General features: G+C 45.9%; 1 protein-coding gene across 1 annotated transcript in view; it reads right to left on the minus strand.

The window, feature by feature from the left end:
• Positions 1–5,074: 5,074 nt before the first annotated feature.
• The window catches only part of UBE2A (ubiquitin conjugating enzyme E2 A), a 297,203-nt gene continuing 284,888 nt past the window's right edge, over positions 5,075–17,389 (minus strand). Inside the window, exon 6 of the mRNA XM_069612709.1 lies at positions 5,075–6,418. Coding sequence (XP_069468810.1) covers positions 6,290–6,418 — 129 coding nt within the window. The 3' untranslated portion in view covers positions 5,075–6,289. The remainder of the gene's footprint in view (positions 6,419–17,389) is intronic.

Below are 17,389 nucleotides of genomic sequence, written 5' to 3' on the forward strand. Positions count from 1 at the left end.
TAGTGCGCAGGCCAGCCTGGTTTGGGCACTGAACAGACGAGATTAGAAGCCCTCCCCTTGCTCCCCAAGGGGAACATGTTCCACCGCCCTGAGGTCTAGAAATTTCTGTACCTCAGCTCTGAGGGAGGGTGTCCCGATCTGTCAGAAGGGAGGGTTGAAGGGTGGGGGAGGGGGGCGGACAAGTGAAAGCCCGCCCGAGCGATGGACTAAACCCATTCGTCCTCCCACCCGAGTCTCGTGCGACCAACAAAGAATTATCATTTTGCAGATTTGTCGCCAGGGAGCAAAACGAACCACGTTGTTGTTTTCGACGGGTGCTGCCAACAGTAGCCTCAGTTCTGCACGCCCGGGGGTCCTGAAACCCCTTGAAGCCAGAGAAGGCTAGAGACCGAGACCCTGACCCTTGTGTATAAGGGGCTTTAGCTGGAACATTCACCAGGACCGACCAAGATTTGGTGGTTTGGGTGCTCGCCTTGGTCTTTGCAAGTTCCTCATCCGTAGAATAATGAAACAACTCCTTGCTGTCGAAGGGAAGGTCCAGAACTTTGTCTTGCACCTCCTTCGAAAACTTTGTCGCATGGAGCCATGCCTGGTGGGAGGTATGCACCAGCAGATCTTGTGCCAACACCCTGGCTGCTGACAAACCGGCTTTGAAGTAGTCCAGCCTATCCGCAGGAATACACTCCTGGAAATCCGCCAACTCCTTCCACAGCCTCACATTAGCTGCTGCCCGGATGAGCTCGGTATTTGCTTGACGAAGTTGGAGAGCTGAGTTGAGCCGCAGAGGCCAGCTTGAATTGAAGCGTGGCCACAGCGACCACCGTCGAAGTGAGCGGACAAGACGCCAAGGGTATCTCCTCAGAGGTGTGGAGTGTATAACGGGTGACAATTTTACTGATATGTAGCCGGTGCGGGGGCTTATCCCGGACCTTATGGGCCTTAGCCAAATCGTCCTTTTGGAGGAACAGGCCCATGTGCTCTTGTGGCAATGGGGTGAATGCTCCAGAAGGCACCCCCTCCTGTGGACGGGGCTCTCAGGTACTGGAATGTCGAGGAGGGCCATCATATCCAGGACCCGGTCATGGAATGCTCTGACAGAGCGGGGCTGCTCATCGCTATCCTGATCTGCTTGAGGGTCATCCGGCGAATTGGAAGCAGACGGCTGGACTGTCTCAGGTTTTAAAGTGCTATCCCGCTCTGCCAGTGTCTTCTCTGCGGGAGACAGCGGCGGTAGGGGAGGAAGAGCTGGAGGCGGGCCAAGAGGAAGAGGTGGCACCACGACAGGAGCTGTCGGAACCGCTGAGGTGGAAGGTGGCACAGGAGGTTCAGGGTAGATTTCCTTGAAAAGACCCTTAAAATACTCCTTCATGGGGTCCGAGTGCATGAGCCTCTGAAATTTCCAGAAAAATGCATACTCTGTTGAGGGCTTAGGCGCTGGGGGTATGCCCCCACGAAAGCAATGAGGATGGTTGCCAGGAAGGCCTACCACCAACCGGGTCCACATAGATCAGTGGAGCAGAAGCAGGAGGAAGCAAGACAGTATGAGGCAGCGGCATCCGAGCCAGTCCTAAGAAGGGGCGAACAGATTTTTACTGTCCACTTTTTGTGGAAACGGCTGCTCAGCTCCAAAAAGAAGGTTCCCAGCACCCGACATCGAGAGCGTAGGTGTAAGGGAAGAATCCAAAATGGCTGCCATGGACCATGAGGGGTGGGCCACCATTTTGTCGATGCCTGAAGAGAACTGCATCACATGTGTAGATGAGGCAACTGCCTCGTCAGGCTGGTCAGGGGACTTAAGCAACACCTTAGCCTTGACACAAAGTTCCTCTGCGGAGCCGCCACTGGGGTGTCTCAGATCTTGGAGACCTCTTGGAGGTGGCCCCAAAATTAGCCTTCAGAGGAGGAACCTCAGCAGAGCCGGTAATAGAGGAGTTACGGGTTATGACCACCGTCTTTGCCCCCCTCGACAGAACCGGTATCACTGCGTCCTTGCGCGGGGGAATGCTGAGGAATTCAGCTCACAGACAATACCTTCGGAGCAGGTCTCTCGGTTTGGTCGGAACAGACCTTCATCTCAAAAAGAGGAACCTTGGGTTTTGCTCGGTACCGTGTAGCTCCCTCGATAGGGGCCTCAAGCCATGGTTCGGTACAGAAAGCTCCAGAAAAGGAGACCTCAAGGCGTACCCCAGTGTCTGTGTGGAAAGCTCCAGAAACCGAGACCTCAGAGCAAACCCCTGTATCCAAAGCCACAGATGAACAGGGCTGACGTTTAGCACCTGAGAGGTGAATCTTGGAACGTAGTCCGGTTTGGCAGGTCCGTCGTGGGGACCCTCAGAGAAAACTCTGGTACGTCCGTTAGGCCTGCGAGGCACCTCAGGGGAACCCCTGGTAGGAGAGCTGCTCAAGCCCCTCCCAGCCCTGGAAGACCCTGGGAAGGAGTCCCCCGAGCGGGGCGCACTAAAAAGTAAAGAACTTACTGGGCCTTTCTTCTTTTCGTTGATGAAAAGCTGAAAATGAGGTGGAGGAACGCGCTGAAAGACCTACTCCCACCGAAGAAGACGACGCTTGAGTGCCGGGACGGAGAGGGAGTCGCAGTAGAAATACGAATCTCAATGATGGCCCGGGCCCAGACACTCCAAGCAGAGAGAATGGGGATCCGCCCTAGCAAAGCGACGTTCGCATGAAGAACAGAACACAAATCTCAGCTGCTCCGGCATATGCGGAGGACTAAGCTACTGCAGAATTGGAGCAGGAAAGAAAGGATGACAACTGGAACAAAGAAAACAATCCCGGTGATGCAAGTGTGTCAAGCCCCAACCGTGCTGTGAAAAGAACTGAAGGGTGATGTGCGGGGCGGAGCTCAGGGTTACAGCCGCGTGCGGTACCCCGCTTAAAAAGGACAATATTTTTCAGTTTTTATGCTTTTTGACAAACGTGCTCCAGTCCCGTCCCGAAGGACGGAATGTCCCACTAGTATGGAGGAAAGGGGACGGGAATACGAGTATATATTATGTTGACTTTGGGCTATCCCCGGGGCTGTAGATGGGTTAGAGTGGCCTGGATGGTTTTCTGAGGTGGCCGTGTAGGGTTGCCCGTGGAGTGTAGGTGACCTTGGTAGAGTCTTCTCTAGCTCAAAAGCAGAAGTCAGATGGTTCAGGCTCCTTCAAGCCCTGGGCAGTGTGCCTGAAGACTAATTAAGGAAACAAAGCTGGTCACTGCCCCTCAGCTGAACTGGTAGTAGGCCGCTCACATAGCACCTCAAGAAAGTCCCCAGTAGGGTATGTATGTGAAAAAAGCTGCAGTTGTGACTCAGGAATTTCAATACTCCCCTGGCTGAGCTGTGGGGAATATGAAGCCTTGGAGGGAGTCTGCATAAAGACAAAAACGCACCTCAACTTGGATGAAGTTCTGAATTCATTATGGGACCCGTCGATGGCAATGTCCTCCCTAACAGAAGAATCTAAACAAAAGAGCTCACAAGAGTGTTGCAAAGCACATGTAGAGCGTCCACTCGTGATCGGATCCCCAAGTACTGTAGGCACATATGATGGTCCATGGAGGAATAAGCCCTACTGCAAGAGTGGCAACGACTGCAGCCCCAGGAGGGAAACAGTAAAAAAACAATTATCTTAGTGGTAGATGACTGGCAAAATGTTTGGGGCTGATGCATCAAAGGTGTGCAACACTGGTGAGCACTTCTTACCCATCTGATGCAGAGAGAATGCCAGTGAGTGCATGAAGGGAGACAGCAGCACTTTGATTACTGCAGTGCAGACGGCTCTGGTCCCATGCGAACAAAGGCATACATACCCATAGACCGATGTCATGTCCCCAGGAGCAAAGCGGACATGACATTGGCCTAATGAGGCAATCCATCTTTTTTACAACATTAGATAGGAACGCAGCTCAACGAGTGGCCAGTTAGCGTAAGTCTGAGTTGTTGCGACCAACAACCCTGTTCACAATCCTTGATTTATGAGCAGCAGCAAAGTGGACAAACAAATGCCCAATGAGATAGCTTTGTTACGTACCTTAAAAAGGACGCTTCAAATGTATGGTATCGCACCCTGAAACACTTGTGTATGGGCACGATATAAATAAATGGTCATATCATGCTAGTATCACTGTCCCCAAAACCAATCGTAAGCACATGTCAAAGTGAGATTAAAGTCACATTGATTTGGTAAGGTTATTTTCTGCATGAAGTGGCATTTTCTTCTACGCTATACAGACTAATACAACAGTGTTGGTAGACCTGCACTGGAAGGTTTTAGTCCATTTGTTTCCCATGACCATATATTTTACTGCCTAGATGAGTGTTTATTGGTTTGTGCCGTCTCTTTCATGGGTGTCACCTTGGAGCACATCTAGGATGGGCATGAGACCCTGTGGTTATCCTGGCAAGAATTAAGTAGAGGTCCTCTGGCAGCCAGCCATGGGAAACTGGTGAGCAGTGTGATGTACGTCAGATGGTAGGATAACAACCACACGTACTGCTTAAATGCTGAGAAGCTAGACATCTTTTCATGGTTTGTCTCAAAAATTGTGTAAATTAAAAAAGCCATAAAGCCTATAGCTTTTCAGAGGTTTTGTGTGGCTTATTAAGATCTGCTAGTAATGTGGACGTTGTTCGATTCCAGGTCAGTTTATCTGAATTTAAAAATGTTGGGTCTTCTGCCGATTTTGGGTGATGGAATACTGTCCGACACCCTATAAATGAAGTCCTCAATTACAAGCTATTCATTCGTCACCACCACGAATCCCCTCCTTCCCAAACGGACATGGTTGAGTAGAACATTGTTTTAAAGGAGCAGAGAACAGTCAGACAGCACATTAAGTGAATCCAAGAAATCCAAAGAAAAACTGATTTGGGGGTGGTGGAAAAATATCTTATTAAAGAGCAAGAATTCGACTTTAATCAATATTGTTAAATGGTCTCATGTGAAGTGCACCCTTGGCACCAAAAGTCTGTAAGAAAAAATAATTTGAAGTTGTCCAATTTTTTTTTTTACATATTTATCTACAGAAAACGATGCCTTTGGCAGTTGAAGGACATATCCAGATGAGATTTACATTATTTAAATTCTTTCCAGATTACACTTTTATTTACAAGTTTTAGAGAAAACGTACAATTTCTTACATGGGTTACTTGTGCAAAGTTATGCTTTTTAAATATTCATACCTATACTGTGAACAAAAACAGACACTGCACCGTCAGACAATACACATAAATAGGTATCATCCCACATCAGTACTGAAGGTAATGCATCCAAAAAATAAATCAACCCTAAAAAAGCATTTCTGGATTTAGGAATGCTGAAAAATGAATCATGCAGGTTTTGTATAGATATGACAAAATCGAGAAGAGCGGGAAATGTGTGCAGATTTAGGAGTGAATCCTACACCCTAGTCTCGGACTTTGAAAAGCCACAAATGACTGTCATTGCATTTTCACATTTTGTAGTTTTAATGGATTCATAGCGAAACCACTCTGAAGGAAACCTGTGCCTGTTTGTTGCATGCATCATTCCAATGTAGCTGCGGCAACACTGGTTTGAACCAACATTAAAAACAGTGCATGTTAGCTTTTTTAATGTTATCAGACGCCTTCAACTTTTCAATGAATTAACCGTATCATATGAACTCTCAAATATAATAGTAATAGTCGCAGAACTGAACCAGCAATAACCCAAAACAAACATTATTACATTAAATGATCATGGAAAAGATGGAGAACATAAAAAAAATCATGAGAGAGGCCATTAAAGTTAGGAAGACTGAAATAAAAACAAAGCGGTGCATTCCTGCTGACGCAATATATAATCTGGGACTAAAAACAACCATAGACGAAATCAATATGTGGGGCAGATCAATGCTTTCGTAATGTCAGTTAAAATGGGCATGTAAAAGTGTACATATTTCTACACAACCCTTTGTAAAGCTACATTTATAAGCACCACTGTGTATAACACAATTAAAATTAAAAGCTTATAATGTAAATTACTGAAATACAAAATACTGCCCCAAAACAGTAGATGGAGGACAAAAGAAAACTGGAAACGCATCAAGTAACTATTTTGCAAGTAACCCAGGTAAAGTACATTCGACTTTCAAGTGGATGCTTTCTGATGTCCGAGGAAAAGAAGCTTCAGCAGGGAAATGGTGACAGCACAACAGCCATTTTTTCTCAACAAAGTAAATGCAATGATGCAAGGAGAAGAGGATTAGGACTCAAACACTTCATATATATTTTCCTCATGACCCGAGTGTTCATATCCATCATCCTGGGTCAACAATCACGCCAGCTCTGTTCCACTATTGCAGAAACCCGTTTTTCATATTCCCTCTTGTTCTCCTGGTACAGCTGGGCTGCTTGACTATTTGCTGGACTGTTGGGGTTTGGCTCATCCAGTAATGACTGTTTAGGAGAAAACAGCAGACCACAATTAGATTCCAATAACACCAGCATATGTATTTACATCAACAGAAAAGTTAGTTTTATTTCTCTAAACAACCCTAATTAAGCACAGGGAAAAATGTAAAAAATGTAAAAAAAATCTTCTGCTGTCACGACTCACTCATCCAAGCACAATGCACTTACATGTTATTGGTATCAACGTAGCAACATTATAAAGACAGGCATTTTAGGACAATAACTCTAAAGCCCTTAATGTGCACCTAATATGCACACATCCATCATCAAAATACTGACGTCTCAGGACCACGGTTCAGTGAGATTCCTCAGAGACTCCACATCTATTAAGCAGGGTTGACAAACAGAAAATGCCACCAAAAATGAGTTGCGTCACTGGGCGACAAATGGTAACACAGAGCTACATGCCGGGTACTGTTAGCAAAGGTGGCCACTATGAAGAGCCCAACTCCTTGCTTTGGTCTACTAACACGAGAGCAGTAGCCTGTGAAACATTTATCTCCCAGTTTATGAACGGGTTCGGGGAACAGAACAGTGGAAACATACATTAATAAAGGATTAGCAGAAAGGGCAAGAGTCGACCTTCTCACTGAGAAGCAGAATAAGTGTGTTTATCTCCCTTGAATACGAGGGACATGCTATATGCCTCAACCTCTAAAACCATGAAGACAATGAGATATGGAGGGCTAGGAACTCCATCCTTCTAGGTATGGCTTCATGCAAATTGTTAACGGTATTATCTCTGCCTCAAAAACGCTCACCAACTCTCACCAGGTACGAGACTACTTAATCAGATGGTGGCCAACAATCAAATGAAGAACCCCAATCCCAAAAAATGCACACTTTGTTGGCTATACCCATCTCATAGAAAAAAGGAAGCGAGAACTGTCTAATTTATACACCATTGGCTGCAAGAAATGGTTTGCAAGCAATTCAGTCCTCAGGTGCCCCCTTACCTCTAGGGCAATACATTTCGGCTAAGAACAGACATACTTGCATCCATTGTAAAACAGCTCAATTACAGCAGTGCCGTGAAATTACATTTTCGCCAGGACATGTTATGCGCCAAATGTTTTTCATTTACTGTGCATTGTGTCCAAATGCTCAAGCACAAGTCTAATACATGGAACCCAGCAAGTATGAAAAAACATCAATGGAAATAAAGATGGGCTTTACAACTGGCCACACATCCTTAAGTTGTTCAATATGCATAGCAGGCTTAACATGCCATTGCTTCAACTAACCTCCACTTTATCCAAATACAATGCTTGCCTGCAGATTCTACCTGGCTTCAAACCCATACAATTTACCTGCAATGATTGCAATGCCCAAACAATTAAGAATGACAACGCCAGCCAACATGTTCAAATACACATGATGGAAGACTGCTTCCACCTCTTGCCTAGCCATCTGATTAACTTGTTTTATAAATCTGCTTACATGACAATGATTTTTCAGTTAGCACATTTGTTTTTTCCTTCGTCAACTCATTTGAGGTTAAGTTAAAAGGAGGAAGGCCATCAAAGGGGAGGTGTTTCACTTTCTAATAGAATAAATTGTGTACTCTTTAACGACATGCCCCAACAATTGTCAAGGCCTAGACAGATCGCACTAGCTGCTGTTTAGTAGGCCCTGCAGCAGACCAGCATGTCCATCGGTTTCGCTGTAATGCGTACCAGAAATTACTCGTCTGATGTTAAGTCATTAGCAAATTCTGCCATTTCCTTCCATAATCGCCAAATTACAAGCAGCAAGGCTAGAATCCTCATTTGCTTGTAGCAGGTACAGAGCACTGTTTACTGGTAACTGGAGGGAAGGCCCACAAACGACAGAACACTGGGCTAGTATCACTTGGTTAACAAAGAGGGGTTTGTTCTGCCGTGTACAATTGTAAGAGCGGGACTACTTTCTGATTCTAGTATGCCCAAATAATTTCTATTGTGTCCAAGGAAATACAAAAACACTGTAAATGTGAAAATGTACATGAAGTAGTTCAGACAGAAATAGGTATTATATACAGCTTATGAGTTTATTTTGCTGCTGGGTGCATTTGGTAAATCATGCAACCGTATTTGTTAATACAAGACTGTTTGTACCGAGAGCCAACACAGAATGCGAAACAAATTTTACATTCAGAGATACTTGGTTAGCCCTGTCCACACATCATTGTGATGGCCAAATTAATTGACAAAATGCGATAAAACAAACAAAGTAACCTTCACCATTAGTGACAAGTGATTATCGTGTGTTCAGATGCAAGACAACCCAAAACAAACACATTAAATGGAAAAGTTCTTGGTTGTCTGTAGCCAGGCTAGAGGGTGACCTAACACGTGGTCGACGTCTAGATTTGGATCAAAAGGTTTTTTGGGACCAGGAGAGGTATGCAGATATTGGTCCTAAAGACGTTTCGGCTGGTAGCCTTCATCTTGGGCCTGGAATAGGTCTCCCTAAAATAGAGATACGGGGACACTATTAGTGTCTGAATCAAGGGTAAAAATCTGTTGTTATAATTAAAAAACACAATATATTCCAAGAATATGGTACACCACAATAAAATCGGGGGCAAGGGAGAGACAGAACTGACCTTGGGGGCTGCAATGCTGCAAGATTCTATGGATTGTTTATGCCACCCAAGACAATTAGGGTGCGGAGTTGGCTGGGCTTCTGGGCGTTGGTTGACAGGCTGTGAAGAGCTGCAGGGGTCGGAGAAGTGTATAAAAGTCAAAAACATGTAGTTCAGGATATTATGGGCTGTAATGGTTGGGGAGCGAAAGGGAAACGCTCACCTTACTGGGTATTTACTATGCCCAGAAAAGATGCTGGAAAATCAAAAGAAGCCGGTAAGTGGGCCAGGGTCAGCAGACGTCTGACTTCAACTTGAGAGTTGCTGAAATTGGGCCGGGTTCGTTGTCTGGTCTGTATTAGTAAGAGAGAAGTACATAAGAATTAGGGAAGGCGAGTGAGCGAGCTCGGTATATTGTGTAAGTAAAGTGCCACAGAAGTAACAGGAGGTTCTGATTACCTTTGGTATTGTTCAAAGTAGGCTGCAGTCTGGCGAGTGAATTCGCGTAGGCAGCTTGCGAGCAAAGCGTCTCGTTCACATGGGGAACTGGCATTAAGTGGAGAAGAGGCCGTGCAGCGGTACTTGGTGCGCATGCGCACCGCAGGTAGTATTCAGCGATAGCGCATGCCTGTACCTGAGCTTCTGTAGCGTTACTGAGTGAGCCTGTCAGAAGGTGGGGATGCTAATCGCTGGCGCATGCGCGTTTGGGAAACTCTGTGCACATTGCTGTGAGTGGTATTCAGCGATCGCGCATGCCTGTACCTGAACCTCTGCAGCCCCACAGAATGAGCCCGTCCGGAGGCGGAGACACTAATCGCTGGCGCATTCGCGCCCGGGAAAAGCGACGCACACCGCTGTAAGTGCGCAAACCGGACAAGGTCCTTGTGGTTTATGTAAGTGGCAACAAACTACGGGAAACAGTTTTTTACTACATACTATGAAATGAGCCAGGTTGTCACCATTCGTGATCTCATCACGAAGACAGGAGAGTTCATGAGGGGTAGCAGACAGAGAGTAAGGTCAAAGTTAATGTGTTTATCTGCGGAAATGTATGGGATCTATCTCATTGAGGCCGTTAGTAGTGCTTTTGAGTTTAAATATCCACCATGCTTCTTTGTGGTTAAGTGAGTTGGTCACGTTATTTGTGTTTGCAACTGTGTCTGCTATCCACCACAGGATATCATCCGGACCATGATGGTTTTCGATAAAATGTTCTACCATTGGGGCAGATGTAGACTTGCAACGGATTCGAGATCTATGTTCTCCGATCCTTTTGTTGATTTGTCGGGTAGTTTGCCCCACGTAGCGAAGCCCACAAGGACATTCAATAATGTAAACTACATTGGCTGTTTTGCAGTTGGTAAACTGTCTAAGTTGCCAGTCTTTTTCACCTATTCTGAATGAGGACATTTTCTTGGTGAAGCGGCAGACCGTACAGGTGCCACAGGGATGGTGCCCCCTTATTTCCCGCATGTTCCAGAGTGTGGATCTTTGTGACTTCTTTTGTAATCTTGCATGTGAAAGCATGTCTTTTAGGTTCTTGGATCTTTTGAGCGCCATTCGGGGAGGTTTCTCTTCAGGCAAGCTCAATTGTACCAAAGGCCAGAATTTTTTCAGTAAGCCTTTGATTTTAGTTGTGTCTGGGCCAAAAGTAGAGACAAAGGTGAGGATATTCTCTTGTTCTAGATTTTTGACTCTGGGTGTTAGCAGGCTTTCTCTTGGTGTATATTTTGCTCTTTTTATTGTCCGCTTAACAAGTTTTTTGGGGTATCCTCTTTCTTGAAGCTTACTTTGTAGCTTGACGGCATGATCTTGAAATTTTTCAATTTCTGTGCAGTTGCGTCTTAGCCTTAGGAATTGTCCATATGGGAGGTTATCCTTTAGATTTCTTGGGTGGTGGCTTTTGTAGTGAAGCAGAGTATTCATCTCAGTCTCTTTTGTGAAAAGGAATTGTCCATATGGGACTACAGTGTGATCTTTTCACAAAAGAGACTGAGAGGAATACTCTGCTTCACTACAAAAGCCACCACCCAAGAAATCTAAGGGATAACCTCCCATATGGACAATTCCTAAGGCTAAGACGCAACTGCACAGAAATTGAAAAATTTCAAGATCATGCCGTCAAGCTACAAAGTAAGCTTCAAGAAAGAGGATACCCCAAAAAACTTGTTAAGCGGACAATAAAAAGAGCAAAATATACACCAAGAGAAAGCCTGCTAACACCCAGAGTCAAAAATCTAGAACAAGAGAATATCCTCACCTTTGTCTCTACTTTTGGCCCGGACACAACTAAAATCAAAGGCTTACTGAAAAAATTCTGGCCTTTGGTACAATTGAGCTTGCCTGAAGAGAAACCTCCCCGAATGGCGCTCAAAAGATCCAAGAACCTAAAAGACATGCTTTCACATGCAAGATTACAAAAGAAGTCACAAAGATCCACACTCTGGAACATGCGGGAAATAAGGGGGCACCATCCCTGTGGCACCTGTACGGTCTGCCGCTTCACCAAGAAAATGTCCTCATTCAGAATAGGTGAAAAAGACTGGCAACTTAGACAGTTTACCAACTGCAAAACAGCCAATGTAGTTTACATTATTGAATGTCCTTGTGGGCTTCGCTACGTGGGGCAAACTACCCGACAAATCAACAAAAGGATCGGAGAACATAGATCTCGAATCCGTTGCAAGTCTACATCTGCCCCAATGGTAGAACATTTTATCGAAAACCATCATGGTCCGGATGATATCCTGTGGTGGATAGCAGACACAGTTGCAAACACAAATAACGTGACCAACTCACTTAACCACAAAGAAGCATGGTGGATATTTAAACTCAAAAGCACTACTAACGGCCTCAATGAGATAGATCCCATACATTTCCGCAGATAAACACATTAACTTTGACCTTACTCTCTGTCTGCTACCCCTCATGAACTCTCCTGTCTTCGTGATGAGATCACGAATGGTGACAACCTGGCTCATTTCATAGTATGTAGTAAAAAACTGTTTCCCGTAGTTTGTTGCCACTTACATAAACCACAAGGACCTTGTCCGGTTTGCGCACTTACAGCGGTGTGCGTCGCTTTTCCCGGGCGCGAATGCGCCAGCGATTAGTGTCTCCGCCTCCGGACGGGCTCATTCTGTGGGGCTGCAGAGGTTCAGGTACAGGCATGCGCGATCGCTGAATACCACTCACAGCAATGTGCACCGAGTTTCCCAAACGCGCATGCGCCAGCGATTAGCATCCCCACCTTCTGACAGGCTCACTCAGTAACGCTACAGAAGCTCAGGTACAGGCATGCGCTATCGCTGAATACTACCTGCGGTGCGCATGCGCACCAAGTACCGCTGCACGGCCTCTTCTCCACTTAATGCCAGTTCCCCATGTGAACGAGACGCTTTGCTCGCAAGCTGCCTACGCGAATTCACTCGCCAGACTGCAGCCTACTTTGAACAATACCAAAGGTAATCAGAACCTCCTGTTACTTCTGTGGCACTTTACTTACACAATATACCGAGCTCGCTCACTCGCCTTCCCTAATTCTTATGTACTTCTCTCTTACTAATACAGACCAGACAACGAACCCGGCCCAATTTCAGCAACTCTCAAGTTGAAGTCAGACGTCTGCTGACCCTGGCCCACTTACCGGCTTCTTTTGATTTTCCAGCATCTTTTCTGGGCATAGTAAATACCCAGTAAGGTGAGCGTTTCCCTTTCGCTCCCCAACCATTACAGCCCATAATATCCTGAACTACATGTTTTTGACTTTTATACACTTCTCCGACCCCTGCAGCTCTTCACAGCCTGTCAACCAACGCCCAGAAGCCCAGCCAACTCCGCACCCTAATTGTCTTGGGTGGCATAAACAATCCATAGAATCTTGCAGCATTGCAGCCCCCAAGGTCAGTTCTGTCTCTCCCTTGCCCCCGATTTTATTGTGGTGTACCATATTCTTGGAATATATTGTGTTTTTTAATTATAACAACAGATTTTTACCCTTGATTCAGACACTAATAGTGTCCCCGTATCTCTATTTTAGGGAGACCTATTCCAGGCCCAAGATGAAGGCTACCAGCCGAAACGTCTTTAGGACCAATATCTGCATACCTCTCCTGGTCCCAAAAAACCTTTTGATCCAAATCTAGACGTCGACCACGTGTTAGGTCACCCTCTAGCCTGGCTACAGACAACCAAGAACTTTTCCATTTAATGTGTTTGTTTTGGGTTGTCTTGCATCTGAACACACGATAATCACTTGTCACTAATGGTGAAGGTTACTTTGTTTGTTTTATCGCATTTTGTCAATTAATTTGGCCATCACAATGATGTGTGGACAGGGCTAACCAAGTATCTCTGAATGTAAAATTTGTTTCGCATTCTGTGTTGGCTCTCGGTACAAACAGTCTTGTATTAACAAATACGGTTGCATGATTTACCAAATGCACCCAGCAGCAAAATAAACTCATAAGCTGTATATAATACCTATTTCTGTCTGAACTACTTCATGTACATTTTCACATTTACAGTGTTTTTGTATTTCCTTGGACACAATAGAAATTATTTGGGCATACTAGAATCAGAAAGTAGTCCCGCTCTTACAATTGTACACGGCAGAACAAACCCCTCTTTGTTAACCAACAGAGCACTGTTTAGACAAAAGAAAAAAGTTTGCAGACTGCAGCTTTAGCTTTCTCCTCCTTATCGGAATGTGTGTTGGAGGACGGCATTGAAGACGATAATTGATGTTGCAACAAATGCTAATGGTTTGGCTCACCATCCCCAACTTCTCTTCCGGGACAATACAGAATTGCGTGTCCAATTTTAAGTTTGTCGGAACATATTTTCTGTGACTTCTTGACATCTAGCTCTAATGGAATGCCCGTTTTAACTCTCAGAGGACTGCTGTTAAGCTGTATGTTGTTTAAGATTTTTAAATCAGTTTCTAATGCATGTGTTCATGTGATGCCTTCACTGATGGTGAAAGCTGCTCCTCGTCAGTTACCTGATCTTCGTCTTGCGATTAGACAACGAACCTAACTGGCATGACAGTCTTCTGGACTGGCACTGGCTGGAGGTGGAGAATGAAGGCTGTGGTGGCACCTGCGGACGTGGAACTTGTGTAACAGGGCTATAGGGCTGAATATCAGGGTTGACTATAAAGTGCCTTTCCATATAAATCTTTCTCTGGCTTAAGAATTAGTCATGATTGTTTAAAATGTGTGGGTGCCTTCACAGGTTAAACAAGTTAGTATAATAGCACGTCTCAAAGCCATCTGGCCCATGTTGCAGTGCTCCAAGAGACTCACTCCCAAAGGATGAATATCGTTTACACACCAAAAGGTTTCCACTGCAATTCTTGTGGGGGAGGGTACGTCTTAATTACAAGAGGTACTCCCTTTACCAGGCTTTCTATAAAGAAAGATGAGAAAGGGAGATACTTCATGATCACCTTATCTCAATTGTTATGCCCCAAATGAAGCACAGGACTGCTTCATGTTGGACCTAATCCCAGAGGTGGCTGCTTTTGCAGAGGGCCACAGTTACAGGTGGAGATTATAATATGGTCCCAAACCCAACAAAAGAGACCAGCAATGCTGGATCAAGCATACTTTACGAAAGCCCTACGCTAACCAGGCTTATGCAGGAGCAGGGATCTGTGGATATATGGAGATTTTTACATCCAGTGAGAATTCACACACACACACTTTTTTGTTTGTACACAGAACTTCTCTTGGATAGACGTTTGGCCTGCTGCTTAATCCTTGTGTTCATTGGGACACGGTTGGCGTAACAGCACTTTTTGATCCTGCTCCAGGGAGTATTTCAATCAATCAGAGTGAGACACATTGATCTCCATAGTAGGCTTCCCTGGCAACTGAGCGACGAGGTACTAAAAGACTGCCATTAAGAGGGGAATAACCGTAGATATTGAATATTTTTCATAGAATCTCCCTGGGTAAGGGAACACAGGTGCGGTATAGAAATAAGGACAACACTCTGGTTTGCCTTCTTAACAACTTTTATTTTTGTAATCTTTTTTGAAGGTTCTCAACCCCCAATCCTTTGGGGATGCTCAGGTCGTACCCAAAGTCGGTTCTCTCTCTATGCCGACCTTCCTTTGGTGTGCCGGAGGTCTGCTATCCCTTTCCCCATTTGCCGGGTCTCCCTCAGGATTTAGATAGGGGGAAAAGGAGGTTAGACTGTCATTGGTTCCCCCCTTTTTCCCATAGCCTTGCCCTTCTTCGAGCTATTTGTTTGTATGTCTCTCAGCCCTGGAGGTCTGACAGGTTGTGCCAGGTAGGAGGAAGGGAATGGACAAAAATCCCGGTCTACGCTTCTCCTGCTCTGGATGTTCCCCTACCTTCACTCTCGCTTCTTCTGCTCCCTCTTGCTTCAGAGCGAGTCTTGGCTATCCCGCTCCCCTTCTCAGCCTGGAACGTCGCTGCAGACAAGACGACGGAACGGGTGGAGCGGAACACTCCTTCGGCACTCATCCGCCCAGCGGGGCTCAGGTCCAGTCGGCTCCTCCCTCACATAGCCCAAGGGGGCTCTGGTGCGCAACGGCTCCTCACAGCCTCAAATTGCCCAACGGGGCTATTTTCTATACAGCGTCTCCCTCATGCAGCCCAACGGGCTTCATGAACGCAACGGCTCCTCACAGCTTTGGCCCAACTGGGCTCTTTCTTCTCTCTTCAGTGCATCGCAGCTGCTCGCCTCAATACGCCCACAAGAAACCGCCGTCCTCCCCTTCTTCCGCTCGCATCACCTGGGGACAATAGAAAAAAGCACCGTCAGTCCCTCTGTGCTTCTGATTCTTTGGATCAGCCATCCGTCACTCCCCCTTGTCCCTCCTCCAGTCGGCTTCCCACCCTTTCCTTGCCGTGGTGCTCTGTGGTGCCTTTACCCTTGCTTCCCTCTCGTTCATTACCTTACAGCGATACAATGAAAGTCGCCCTTCGGGGAGAATGTATTAACAAATCCACAGCCTTTGTTAGGAGCAGGGGTAGGTGATGGAAGTAGTAGTATGTGACAAGAAAAACACTTCAAAGATCAGGTTCCTACAGGCACAAAGACAGCTGAGGATAGCAAGAGCCAAACTAGAAGCACACCTAAAGAAACGTACAGCTTATATACCTGAGAGGGTGCTGAACAGACATATTGCCCCCTAGGCGACAAGGCCAACCAGCTATTATCCCACATGATTAAACACACCCAGGCACAAAGGACTATTCCGAGGGTGGTTGGGGGGTAGAGTGGGAAGAAAGAATTCCGAATTAGGAATAGTCCGAGGCTGGTTGGGGGGCAGAGTGGGAAGAAAGCGATAATTCCGAATTTATTGACATGTGTGAGGAGAAATGGGATCAGACCACACAACACTTTTATTGGCCCAGTGGGGCTACCCATATCGAAAAAGGAGTAGCAAGAGGGTCCCATATTGAAAGATGAGGTAACAAGATCCCCAAATAAAGCTCCTGGATTAGACAGGTCTTTTGTTAAATTTTATAAGGTCTTGAAGATCCATCTGACAGATTGTTTAGTAAAACTCTTGACAAATCCTGAATATTAGCTAACAGGGGTCTTGGGGGGGAAGGAGCGGCTGAGGGCATTCTGACCAGTCCAACAGCAGCCTCAAAAGGGGACCAGGTAAGGCTGCTCCATGTCTCCATTAATCCTTGCATTGGCCAAGGAGCCACTTGCCAATAAAATAAGCGCTAATGATAGGAAAGGGAAGTTAGGAGGTAGTGCAGACGTATTGATATACTTGAGTGTCCCCCTCTCCCAGCCTTACTGGAGGTGCTAAAGGGTTCATGGTGACCACCAGATTCATAGTCCATTACAATGAATCAAAAAGGGCTGGTAGTCTCAGAATATTCAGAACATCATGACGACGGGCAGCATTAAGTTCACGTGCCCCTCTCAAACTTGAGCCGGACCACCTGAAGATCCAGAAGCTGCTCAAGACCTCCTTTTCTCCACTGCCCTTTCCCACCCTTTTCATTGCTAACCTTCCTGTCTGCCCTGACTGGTTCCTGGGTACCCTCAAAGACTCGCAGGGTACCATGCACTTGCTTAACCAGTCTTCCTGCGGCCCACCGTGCATTTAGGGGCTGTAAACTAACCCCTACTGCCCCCTTCACTTGCAAAGAAACGTGCTGCGCTTACTCAGAGCCATGGTGCCATAACCACTTTCCCCTACAATCCCCCCTCTACTTTTCCCACCCTTGCACCTTTTTGCACTTGGATGATCCGAATGACAAGGCCTAGTAGGATCGTTTGTCCTGTTTTACCACTGTCTTCCTTGTTTTGTGGCACCTAGAAACACTTGTGTACAGATACTTTATGAATGCCAAATCATATATCACATGGGGAACAGATTATATATAATATTA

Source organism: Ambystoma mexicanum, chromosome 5p (assembly GCF_040938575.1).
Source record: "Ambystoma mexicanum isolate Mex_15411 chromosome 5p, UKY_AmexF1_1, whole genome shotgun sequence".
Lineage (NCBI taxonomy): Eukaryota > Metazoa > Chordata > Amphibia > Caudata > Ambystomatidae > Ambystoma > Ambystoma mexicanum.